Source organism: Oncorhynchus keta, chromosome 14 (assembly GCF_023373465.1).
Source record: "Oncorhynchus keta strain PuntledgeMale-10-30-2019 chromosome 14, Oket_V2, whole genome shotgun sequence".
NCBI classification, from domain to species: domain Eukaryota; kingdom Metazoa; phylum Chordata; class Actinopteri; order Salmoniformes; family Salmonidae; genus Oncorhynchus; species Oncorhynchus keta.
In genome coordinates, this window is record NC_068434.1 from 33860482 (window position 1) to 33873612 (window position 13131).

Genomic DNA, 13131 nt, shown 5'->3' on the forward strand with positions numbered 1-13131 from the left:
TGACTTCTAGAAACATTTGAACCCACGTAGCCCCAACATTTGTCAACATTTTCACCATCATTGTAAAGCCCTAGTTATTTTGTTGCTTTGACAAAGTCATTTATGAATATTATTACTTATTTAAGGTGGCTGGTGATTCACTCATTTTAATATGGTGAAACTGTTCCTTAAAAAAAAGAGTGAAAAAAAGAAACCTTGAAGATCTAATAGTCAAATCATAGTGGAAAAGCAGCCGTCTGGGCACACACAGGTTGAACCAATGTAGTTTACACGTCATTTCAATGAAATGATGTTGAACCAAAGGGGAATAGAAGTTAAATAGGCGTTTCTGCGTGGGAGGTGAACTGGTCCTACTCTTTTTGGCCATTTGCTGGTGTTTTGTGGTGGAAAACTGAGCTGGCCGAGCATAACAAGTCAACCTTGTTACCCATAGATAGACTGGCTGGAAATGTTTTAACAATAAATGCAAACTTGTGAAGCTTGCATTCAATTGCCACCCCCTGTTGCACACAACAAGTTTCCATTCCCTCGTCACAAGGAGATTTGTGGCTGATTTAAGATTAAATTGTCAACCTTGTTACAGTCAACCCTGTTAGTTTAATTGGCACTTCATACGCACTTACTATAGTAATTTAATTATATTTTTTTAACCTTGAGATGGGAAAATGAAATCAAAAGTTTTTTATAACCAAGTTAAACTTCTCAAGAACCACTGAATTAGTGGAATGACACAGCTGCTGTCTTATCCCTTAACTACACTTGGCTTCAATAGCCCTCATTTAGGCCAAGGGTGAAAAAACCCTGCTGCATTGCCTTTATTGTAAGAATGGTTCACTCAAAGTATGTTTTTGATACTGTAATGGCCCTGTGATTTATTACAAGCTCTGGCTTGTGTCATGTATGTGCTGTTTATTGTGTTGATGACAATTTTGTCTGGTTGATGTCATGTGCCTGTTTGTCTTTCATTTCACTTTTATTTTATTCACGCAAGTCAGTTAAGAACAAAATCTTATTTTACAATGACAGGTTACCCCGGCCAAACCCTCCCCTAACCCAAACGATGCTGGGCCAATTGTGCGCCGCCCTATGGGACTCCTGATCTCAGTCTGTAGTGATCCAGCCAGGATAAAACCAGGGCCTGTAGTGACAACTCTAGCATTGGGATGCAGTGCCTTAGACCACTGCGCCACTCAGGAGCCTTGATACTGATGTGTTGATGCTGCTGTCTCAGTCAAAGTCTCTCTTGAAAAATAGATGTTTATCTCTTCGAGATTACCCTGGTCAAATAAAGGTTTAATAAATAACATTTCTAGGTTGCCTGGGATGCTGGTCTGAATCTAGCACTAGGGAGACTTTTTTTCAGTCATTGTTATCTCTTGACCAATAGTCATTATCTCTTGACCACCCCTACTATTATTAAAATAAACTGTTATCTCTCTCAGTACCTCTGTCATCAAGACTTTGTTCAATGCTTTGTATGTGGACAAAGGAATGTTACAGTGCTCCTACTATGGCCATGTGAGATGAGAGGACAGCCCTCTGTCCTACACGGAACTAATGGTAATGCCCCCAAATGGTCTTGTTGACACACACCATAAACATGCCTGTCTACATGACGCAGCCTAGACAGACAACAGCCCAGATGGAGTAGAACTGCAGCTGCATGTGTTTAGTAAACATGTCCACCAACCACAGCACATGAGTGACAGAGAGAGACTCAGGGTGGAGGATTAAACGCAGCGAACCAAGGCCAGGACCTCTCTGCACCACCTGGACACTTCTCAGGGACACTACACTCATCAGCAGGACCCTCCACCCACTCTCCTCTCCTCTCCCCCATCAACCCCCCATCGCTCAGAACCTGAGAGAGTAAATATTAGTGTGATGGGGAACTTGATCACATCCACATTGGCTGGCTGGCCTCTGTGAAAAACACTAGCTTTGTCCAAAAGGGAAGCGAGGGGGCTGGTGTTTTCCACTCTGTGTTTAGTCTGAGGGCTTTGCTCACAGAACCACCCTCATCAACAACCCTGCTGTTATACGGAACCCTCACCTCTGAGGATCACAGGGGAGGAACACACAGAGGGAAAACATCAAAACAATCCAACAGAAAGAGAGATTACCAAACACAGATCTAACCATTTCACACAATATAGTAGTATATTTGTGCAACAAATGATAAAGAGTAGCTTTTTCACCTGTTATTCAGCAGATCCACTGCACTATTGTAAAGTGACTGTTCCACTGGATGTCATAAGGTGAATGCACCAATTTGTAAGTCGCTCTGGATAAGAGCGTCTGCTAAATGACTTAAATGTAAATGTAAATTACAACATAAAACAGACCAGCGTTTTCCATTCACTACCCAATCCAGTTCAAGAGCTTCCCTCTGTTTGCTGAGAGACCCATACAAGGGGGATTTATAGAGGCAGATGAGCGGGTTGAGTTGGTGGTGGGTACCTGTCTTTATGGATGTGTGTGGGGCTTAGTGGAGGACTGAGTCTGGTCAGATGAGGAGCTCCCTGACAGCTGAGAGACAGCAGATGTTGGAAAGGAAGAGAACTGCTGCCGGCCAGACCAGAGCACAGTTTAGAGACAGCATTGCTCTCACAGGATAGGAGCCAATAGGCCACACAGAGCGACAGTGGGCAGGCCAATGAGGATGGGAGAGCACAGCACACAATGCGCAATGTGCTGCCTGGACAGGAAAAAGGAAACCCAGTGTCAAGCAGACAATGAGACCTGCTAGATGGATAGAATAGGGTTGGGAAAAGTCATTGTTGGTTGCTTAAATAGGCAGAAAAAAATGGGCCTTTGAGGTCCTCAAAAGATGGATAGGTATTGATAACAATAGGTTAGTTATAAGTATATCTGGAAAAAAATAAAGACAACTAAAATGAATTGAAAATAGAGTTTTTAATTAGTGACATTAAATGTCGCCTAATCTATGAATGTTTCAAATTGTGAATGGTATGGATCCTAAAGCAGGTCGTTTTATCTGAAAGGATGCTTCAAAGACACAGAATCTTTGAGTGAGTCTTTGACAGGTTTGTTTTATTGGGCCTTATGAAGATCTAGCCTACTGTACTAGCCTAGTAATCATCATTTCCATGAAAGGTTATAGGCTCTAATATACAAATTAGAAGATGCACAACAATAAACGATAAGGCATTAATCCATACCTTTTTTGATAAATAGATGTTTGAGACGCTGCGGAAGACTCTCTGTTGAGCTGTGTCCCAGTTGAATATTTGTAAAGACCCGTCCTCCAGGTTCCGTGCGCTGCAGAGGTCAGCCACAGCAGCAGCACAATCCAACTGAAACTTTTTCGGGAAAGCGCGGACACGCAGTCCGTTTGACACGCTCCCATTTCCGCGGCGTCAAAAAAGCACAGGCTGAAGAGTTCCTAAAAAAAGTGAGCTAGTGAGTAGATTTCTTTCCAGTTCGAGAAAAACATATACCTAAAACTCAAGGTTTTCGCTTCACGGAGAGAGAGCGCATCCCTTCATCAACCAAATATATAAAATACAAATATCAACTACACCTTTGCCGTTATAATAGCAAGAAAGAACGTGGCTGCATTTTAAATATCACGAAAAGAAAGGTAAAATGACAGGCCGAAAACAAAAATATTCAAACATTCACCGACTTTTGCAGAAAGTTCCCCACATGCCCTAATCTATAGGCAGTGTTCCGAAGCAACCAGCCAAAATAGGTAAGCTAATGTGACTGGCTGGTCTCTTTTCTTTTCACTATCAGCACTCCCTCCCTCCGTCTGTGCGTACTGTAGCCTGTATCTCAAATCGAGCTTCTCACAATGGAAATAAATTAGTCTCCTTCAGTCTTTTAAAAGCACAGCCCGCAGTCTTATACCCTGCCCATTCTCTATTTCAACATTTCACCGGAAACAAGGCACGTTTAAAAACAGATTCCCTTTAAGCGTCTATCGTCATTATCAACACTGAACTATCCCGGAGTGATTTGTCATATTCCTAATCCTAATCCTAAATCATTATAGTTTCAAAATTCTACAGTGGTAGGCTACACGTGGGACTCATGTGAACAGAATACATGATTGTGAAATAAAGAAGTTAGTCCGATGCAATCTGATGACAATAACATGCAAAACATGCATAAATAGCCCAATATTATGGTGGTGATGATGCTGCTGCTGAATGAGTCTTTAATCTCTGTTCGTGAGTGTCTATAAGTGCCCATGCTTTATTCATAACACCTAGATGCCAGACACACTTTGCATTGTGTCATCTGGTATGTATTAGCATGCAGTAGACATGCTCTGTATCGTTCTCAGTGGCATAGCGCAGTTTCGCTGAACGACCCGCAAGGTCCAAGCAAGAAAAAGAATGGCAGTTTTATAGCTAATCTCATGCTATTTTACACATTTTGCCATGAGGCTGCGAGAAAATGTTTCTGTTGTTCAGGGATTCTTGAAAGACTGCATAATCGCAAACATTTATCTTGACATTAACACACTTTGAAATATATTTAATCAATAAGGCCCGAGGGGGTGTGGTACACGGCCAATATACCAAGGCTAAGGGTTGTTCTAACACATAAAGCAACAAGAGTGCTTGGACACAGCCCTTAGCCGTGGTATATTAGCCATATACAGTTGAAGTCGGAAATTAACATACACTTAGGTTGGAGTCATTAAAACTCCAACCACTCCACACATTTATTGTTGACAAACTATAGTTTTAGCAAGTCGGTTAGGTCATCTATTTTGTGCATGACACAAGTAATTTTTCCAACAAATGTTTACAGATGATTTCAATTATAATTCACTGTATCACAATTCCAGTGGGTCAGAAGTTTACATACACTAAGATGACTGTGCCTTTTAACAGCTTGGAAAATTCCAGAAAATGATGTCATGGCTTTAGAAGCTTCTGATAGACTAATTGACATCATTTGAGTCAATTGGAGGTGTACCTGTGGATGTAATTCAAGTCATACCTTCAAACTCAGTGCCCCTTTGCTTGACATCATGGTTAAATCAAAATAAATCAGCCAAGACCTCAGAATTTTTTTTGTAGACCTCAACAAGTCTGGTTCATCCATGGGAGCAATTTCCAAACACCTGAAGGTACCTTGTTCATCTGTACAAACAATAGTACGTAAGTATAAACACAATGGGACCACGCAGCTGTCATAGGGAATGTGATGAAAGAAAGAAATCTGAAATAAATAATTCAGAGTAAAACGAAATCATCGAAAATGCCGCTCAGGAAGGAAGTGCTCCAAAACCGCCATAAAAAAGCCAGACTGGTTTGCAACTGCACATGGGGACAAAGATCGTTTTTTTTGGGGTCTACTATTATTCTGACATTTCACATTCTTAAAATAAATTGGTGATCCTAACTGACCTAAGACAGGGAATTTTTACTAGGATTAAATGTCAGGAATTGTGAGAAACTGAGTTTAAATGTATTTGGCTAAGGTGTACGTAAACTTCAGACTTCAACTGTATCACAAACGCCTGAGGCACCTTATTGTTATTAAACTGGTTACCAATGTAATTAGAGCAGTAAAAATGTTTTGTCTTACCCGTTGTCTACGGTCTAATATATCACAGCTGTCAGTCAATCAGCATTCAGGGCTTGAACCACCCAGTTTATACAAGTTGATAGATCAAAGTATCAGCTATCACACTATGTAAAGCAGAACCCCTCAACTAGATATTTTCTTGAGAGAATTGTCGGGGGCAGTGGAGGCAAGGTCGGCAGTGGTTAAGAGCATTGGGCCAGTAACCGAAAGGTTACTGGTTCAGAGCCAACTAGGTGAAAAATCTGTAGATGTGCCCCTGAGGGAGGCACTTAATCATAAATACTCATGTAAATCGCTATGGATAAGAGTATCTACCAAAATGGGGGCATAATTACAAATCATTTGTTGACTGCAAAAAGCCCAAACAGATGTAAGGTTTGACTAAAACATAATAATTTCAAACTTTGCTTATGTTTGTATACGATCACGTGTATCTATTATGCGGGAGAATACTTGGGAATATATTTCTTAAATTAAAGACACTTGGAGCTGATTTCCTGGTGTTTATACAGTATTTTATGTTAGTCTATTATGTCAGAAAACACCCTCCTAATTATAAAATGCAATTAACTGGATTTATGTCAACTCTGACAGACACCATAAAAGGCATTTCATGTTCACAATTATTGTCCAACAAGGCCTTGATTGTTTAATTCTAACATAGATTATTCAAATATGCAATAGAAATCTCCAAATGATATTCTTTTTATAGCACTACTATATGCTCCAGGGCTAATTTCATTAGCATCTTGGCACGTTTTTCTAGATGTAGAACATAAAACAACATGTACAGTGCCTTGCGAAAGTATTCGGCCCCTTTGAACTTTGCGACCTTTTGCCACATTTCAGGCTTCAAACATAAAGATATAAAACTGTATTTTTTTGTGAAGAATCAACAACAAGTGGGACACAATCATGAAGTGTATTTGGCTCCATCCACCTTCCCATCAATTTGAACCATCTTCCCTGTCTCTGCTGAAGAAAAGCAGGCCCAAACCATGATGCTGCTACACCACGTTTGACAGTGGGGATGGTGTGTTCAGGGTATTGCTTTTACGCCAAACATAACGTTTTGCATTGTTGCCAAAAAGTTCAATTTTGGTTTCATCTGACCAGAGCAAACTATAGTTTTAGCAAGTCGGTTAGGTCATCTATTTTGTGCATGACACAAGTAATTTTTCCAACAAATGTTTACAGACAGATTATTTCAATTATAATTCACTGTATCACAATTCCAGTGGGTCAGAAGTTTACATACACTAAGATGACTGTGCCTTTTAACAGCTTGGAAAATTCCAGAAAATGATGTCATGGCTTTAGAAGCTTCTGATAGACTAATTGACATCATTTGAGTCAATTGGAGGTGTACCTGTGGATGTAATTCAAGTCATACCTTCAAACTCAGTGCCCCTTTGCTTGACATCATGGTTAAATCAAAATAAATCAGCCAAGGCCTCAGAATTTTTTTTGTAGACCTCAACAAGTCTGGTTCATCCATGGGAGCAATTTCCATAAAGGCCAGATTTGTGCAATATACGACTGATTGTTGTCCTATGGACAGAGTCTCCCACCTCAGCTGTAGATCTCTGCAGTTCATCCAGAGTGATCATGGGCCTCTTGGCTGCATCTCTGATCAGTCTTCTCCTTGTATGAGCTGAAAGTTTAGAAGGACGGCCAGTTCTTGGTAGATTTGCAGTGGTCTGATACTCCTTCCTTCCATTTCAATATTATCGCTTGCACAGTGCTGCTTGGGATGTATAAAGCTTGGGAAATCTTTTTGTATCCAAATCCGGCTTTAAACTTCTTCACAACAGTATCTCGGACCTGCCTGGTGTGTTCCTTGTTCTTCATGATGCTCTCTGCGCTTTTAACGGACCTCTGAGACTATCACAGTGCAGGTGCATTTATACGGAGACTTGATTACACACAGTTGGATTGTATTTATCATCATTAGTCATTTAGGTCAACATTGGATCATTCAGAGATCCTCACTGAACTTCTGGAGAGAGTTTGCTGCACTGAAAGTAAAGGGGCTGAATAATTTTGCACGCCCAATTTTTCAGTTTTTGATTTGTTAAAAAAGTTTGAAATATCCAATAAATGTCGTTCCACTTCATGATTGTGTCCCACTTGTTGTTGATTCTTCCCCAAAATATACAGTTTTATATCTTTATGTTTGAAGCCTGAATTGTGGCAAAAGGTCGCAAAGTTCAAGGGGGCCGAATACTTTCGCAAGGCACTGTATAAAGCAAACATTATCCCTTAGGTCAGCACAGCAAATACTTCAATTGTTTGTTGCAGAACAGTGGTTACAAAAAAAATATTAAGCCGTCAATGACAAAGTTGACAACAGATACTCAAAACAGACATATTGTTGCCTATAAAAATATAAGTTTAATACAAAATGGGTAAAATATGGAAAATGTATTACTTGAAAATACCCAATAAATGCATAATTATTCTATCAGATCTCTCAGCACTCTGATGGAGTTTATGTTTTAAGGAGTTGACAAAAATTGCATTTTTCTTCTTCATTGAAGTGGTATACACAATTTACTTTTTCCTCAGTTGCTTTATGACTATAAGACCTAGTTAAATGTAACATATTTGAACTAAAATGCATATTCTATTTTAATCTATAAGGCAGATGGAATTGACAGTTTATTGTTGTGACCATGGTGATTCCAATATTGTTTGTCTTGTTGCACACATGCGGAGATCATCCATTCACCTACTCTGCGTCTCACAAAGACACGGTGGTTGGAACCAAAAATCTCAAATTTGGACTCCTCAGACCAAATGACAGATTTCCACCGGTTTTAATGTCCATTGCTCGTGCTTCTTGGCCTAAGCTAGTCTCTTCTTATTGGTGTCCTTTCGTGATGGTTTCCACCACAAAGGCCTGATTCATGCAGTCTCCTCTGAACAGTTGATGCTGAGATGTGTCTGTTACTTGAACTCTGTGAGGTGCAGTTCATTGCCGATTTCTGAGGCTATTACCTCTAATGAACTTATCCTCTGCAGCAGGGGTAACTTTGGATCTTCCTTTCCCGAGGCGGTCCTCATGAGAGTCAGTTTTATCATAGCGTTTGATGGTTTTTGCGACTGCACTTGAAGAAACTTTCAAAGTTCTTCATGTTTTCCGGATTGACTGACCTTCATATCTTAAAGTAATGATGGACTGTAATTTTTCTTTGCTTATTTGAGCTGTTCTTGCCATAATATATACTTGGTCTTTTACCAAATAGGGCTATCTTCTGTATATCAATCCTACCTTGTCATAACACATCTGATTGGCTCAAACGCATTAAGGAAAGAAATTCCACAAATTAACTTTTAACTAGGCACACCTGTTAATTGAAATGCATTCCAGGTGATTACCTCGTGAAGCTGGTTAAGAGAATGCCAAGAATGTGCAAAGCTGTCATCAAGGCAAAGGGTGGCTACTTTGAAGAATCTCAAATATAAAATATACTTTTTTGGTTACTACATGATTCCATGTTATTACATAGTTTTGATATCTTCACTATTATTCTACAATGTAGAAAATAGTCCAAATAAAGAAAATGTCCTTGAATGAGTAGGTATGTCCAAACCTTTGACTGTTTCTAAAATATTTTATAAATTAGCAATGTTTATAAAAACAGGTTTTTGTGTGTAAAAAAAAAATCTATTTAATCCATTTTGAATTCATGCTGTAACACAACAAAATGTGGAATAAGTCAAAGGGTATGAATATTTGTAGCTGACCATGCTCATTCCTGATTCATTTAGGATTTTAGACAAATCTGATGTAGTAAACCAAATCTCCGGACAAACATTTTAGGAATCAAAGTTTTGAGAGAAATATTATTTGAAGTCACAGAAGGCTATTGCAAGAAACTACATGTAATATTCTTTCAGTTGATATACATTTTTGCCAGTTTTATTAAAAATGTTAAATATTCTTTTGGAGAGTTTTAATTTCGGATCCTTTGCCCCGGACAAGGGCATTTGCAGGCATAGAGCCGACATGGAAATTAATATTGAAAGTATTTTGAACCCCCCCCCCCAAATATTTTACCTTAGAAAAATTCCCTTAAAAAGTACATTTTTAAGCTCAAATAATGCAACAAAAGCAAATTTTTCAACAATAAAATACAGTTTCTGTGCCGGACAAGGATTGTCCCGACTTTCAAGAATCCTTGAGCTTATTTCCTGCTATTCTACACATTTTGCCATGAGGCTGAGAGCATTTTTGGCAGTGTGAAAGATGATTTCCTGTAATAAAAAAAAAAAATGGCATGGCTTATGATGCATTCATATGCTATATGTGGGGCATGTGCTACGCCAGTGATCCTTCTGCCTCCAGTCCCTCCTAATCATGGTCTTTGTCCAGCCTTAAGCTATGTGGTTGCCGTTTGCATCCTAACTCAGCAGCCTGTGGGCAGACCCTGGTGTTTGGGCAAGGTCCAGGCAGACAGAGCCAAAGAGCAGGGGTGGTGGGCTCTGTAACCTCTCTCCCATGCCCAGCGGAAAGGGGCCTGGAAGGTTTCTGTCCAGCCATTAACCACAAAGCTGTGGGCAGGTTCCAAGCTAAACACCTGGACCTGCAGCCTGCAGCCCAGTAATCTATATCTGTGGTCAAAGTGACTACACTTCTCAGGTATCTCAATGGGCAGCACTGTAGGGCTTACCAGCTGCACACAATCATGATGCTGAAGAGAAAGAGAGGCCATCGAAGAGCATGATTCATAACAGCACACAGTTACACCACAACACAGGGCAGACATTGTGGCATCCTGTCCTCCGGAGGCACACTGTATGTTGTGAGGTAGTTTGACTCCTATCACTATTGCATTTATGAGATTATTACGGCATTGATGATGACTGCACCTCCTTACACACATTAACACGTAGGTGGGCAAGCTTCCCTAATGTAGTGGCTTTGCTTGTGGGTTGTCGCAGACTCAGACACCCTTGCACAGATGGGCATTGAGACAGACTGGCGCAGGACTCTCCTCGTAGTGCAGTGGAACCTTTGAACTACTCTCTGAGGTTCATCTGGTCCGAATCACACCAAACGGAAACTGCTTCAGAAAGCTTGACGGGGGGGATTGTAGTGTCTGCATTTTTTGTTTCAGGGCATGCTTGGCATTTTATGAGGCAGCAGACCGGCGCAGAGTGGAGCCAAGAAGGAACTGGAGGAGTTTAGGGTTAATGTAAATCCCTCCAGTCTCGCTCAGCTGAAAATTATCTTGGCCTCTGAAGGGGGAGGTAGGGGTCGTTTGCATTTTATCTTTTCCCTTTCTTGTCTTGTTACTTTTTTCCTACCCTTTTTTCTTCTCTCCACCCTGTAATCAAATATAAAGAGTTCCTTTACCTATTGTCTCTCTAAGGTCATGTATTACTGAAGTTCCTTTGACTAATTTGCCATGCACATACATGAAAAAGTAGACCATTCGGACTTTTCTATTCTATAGAGTTGCAACACAGACTTTTTACTGCCTCCCCCCCTCCCTGTGTAGGCTCATAAAAGTGCCTCCAGCTCCTCTCCACAGTGCTGTCTGCTTTATGACAGCCATACTAGTGAAACCAGCAGGTGCTATCTGGCCTGCCCCCCTCACCCCTCTAACCATTGCCCCACACTGTCAAGACTGGTCACACTGCTCACTGCTGTGGGATTATAAAATACAGGGCTCGAGCTGGGTGACTTGAGTCAGATAATTCCAGGCAGAACTGCCTGTACATGTGCTGTATGTCGACGTCATGGTCATGCTTGAGCCTCTCTGTGACCCAGACCGCGATCTCACCTCAGTATCTGAGATTACTCAATATCAGTCTATTTGCTCACTCTGAATAGCTAACGCAGAGAACAAACCACAATACTTATAGTCAGAGCTCGGTCAAATAAATAAAAAGGAAAATAATATTGGAGGTCTAGGATAAGTTTGTGGAGTGTGCACTTTGGTCAATGTTTCACTCAGATACACATTTTCCAGACTCCTGGTTTTCCCAAAGTGACAGCTATAATACATTTTTAGCCTCTATAGGCAGGAAATATATCTCAAGCTCTTTAAAAATGGACTCAATTCCTTTTGGATTATGCATGAAAAAAACATGAAAGATGTTTCAATTAATTAAATTACAAACATATGAAGACAGCACGTACACACCTGACCTGTACGATCAGATTCAGACCTAAATCTACATTTAATGTGTGGGGATATACATTTTAAAACACCTATCTTTAGACTATATCAGAATGGAGGGCCTCCCTTCCCCTATACGCCAGCTCTATGTAGTCAACGAAAAGGGAGGATGAAATATAACCTGGAGAAATAATGTTACGATTTTAATTAAAACTAATACAAAACAGACCTTGTTTTCCCTGTGGATTTATTTCCCCCGTCAGTCGGTCGAGGCGGCCTGAGCACAGATGCTGGGCATTAGAAATGTCACGAGGAATAAAGCAGAGAGAGGACTTAATAAAAAGATCTGTCGTCAGAGATTAAAAATAGCAGGGGTTGGGGAAAGAACCTCTGAGATCCAATGGCACCTCTTCAGAGGACTGATTGGAGACAGCAGTTCTGCAGTGGGTCTCTACTCCACTATTCTGAGTGAACACAGGACTGGGGTGGGCTGCCACCTAGTGTTAATTCATTCATGATAAGAACAACTGTGGATTTTGAAAACTTTTTTATTGAACCTTCATTTAACTAAGTCAGTTAAGAACTAATTCTTATTTACAATGATGGCCTAACCCTGTAAACCTGGACGACGCTGGGACAATTGTGCACCGCCCTATGGGACTCCCAATAACAGCCAGATGTGATACAGCCTGGATTCGAACCAGGAAGTGTAGTGATGCCTCTTGCACTGAGATGCAGTGCCGTAGACCACTGCGCCACTCGGGAGCCCTATGTTCCAGAGAAATCGATTGATGTAATAGTATGCTAATAAGCATGTCACCAAATGTGATATTTGATAGTTTCCCAAACATTTAAAATAAATTCAGCCTTTAAAATGTGCCTTTAAATGATCTACATAGAAATCTAAAACAAATATAAACATCATCAGTCTGCATTGAGGCACAGACAGACTCCCTGCAACACCCAGTGGGAGATGTGCTTGGTGGTAAAGAGATCTGCCTCAAACACCAGCCCCACACCCATAGCATTCCTCCTCATGGACGTGGTGTACACTGGAGTCCTCAGAGTATTCTACGAAACAAACACATAGACATTTTGACACAGTTAGAAAGCGTCAAAACAGACATTTTAAAACAATGAAACTGCATTGCTAGAGAGGCCACTAGCGAAGTCACTAAGCACATGTTCTGAAGGGTCAGTCTGCTATATCTGCTGTAATTCTCCTGTCTTATCTGGCATCCTGTGTGAATTAAAGTATGCTCCTTCTAATTCTCCCTCTCTCCCTCCCCTCCCAGAGGACCTGAGCCCTAGGACCATGCCTTAGGACTACCTGGCCTGATTACACCTTGCTGTCCCCAGTCTACCTGGTCGTGCAGCTGCTCCAGTTTCAACTGTTCTGCCTGCGGCAATGAAACCCTGACCTATTCACCGG

At 40.8% G+C, this 13131-nt stretch overlaps 2 protein-coding genes across 6 annotated transcripts in view; both read right to left on the reverse strand.

The window, feature by feature from the left end:
* The window catches only part of LOC118393262 (EMI domain-containing protein 1-like), a 78494-nt gene extending 66452 nt beyond the window's left edge, over nt 1-12042 (reverse strand). For 2 of the 5 annotated variants that reach the window (XR_004827531.2, XR_004827530.2), the window contains exon 1: nt 3183-3900. Coding sequence is in view for 3 of the 5 variants with exons in the window: in XM_035785789.2 (XP_035641682.1) it covers nt 3183-3370 (188 nt within the window). In the remaining 2 variants the exon portion in view is untranslated. Of the gene's footprint in view, nt 1-3182; nt 3901-11928 lie in introns of those variants that run through there. The other 3 variants (XM_035785790.2, XM_035785791.2, XM_035785789.2) reach the window with 2 other exon arrangements.
* A 189-nt stretch (nt 12043-12231) lies between these two features.
* dnah10 (dynein axonemal heavy chain 10) overlaps nt 12232-13131 on the reverse strand; it is a 57535-nt gene continuing 56635 nt past the window's right edge. Inside the window, exon 79 of the mRNA XM_035785792.2 lies at nt 12232-12770. Coding sequence (XP_035641685.1) covers nt 12624-12770 — 147 coding nt within the window. The 3' untranslated portion in view covers nt 12232-12623. The remainder of the gene's footprint in view (nt 12771-13131) is intronic.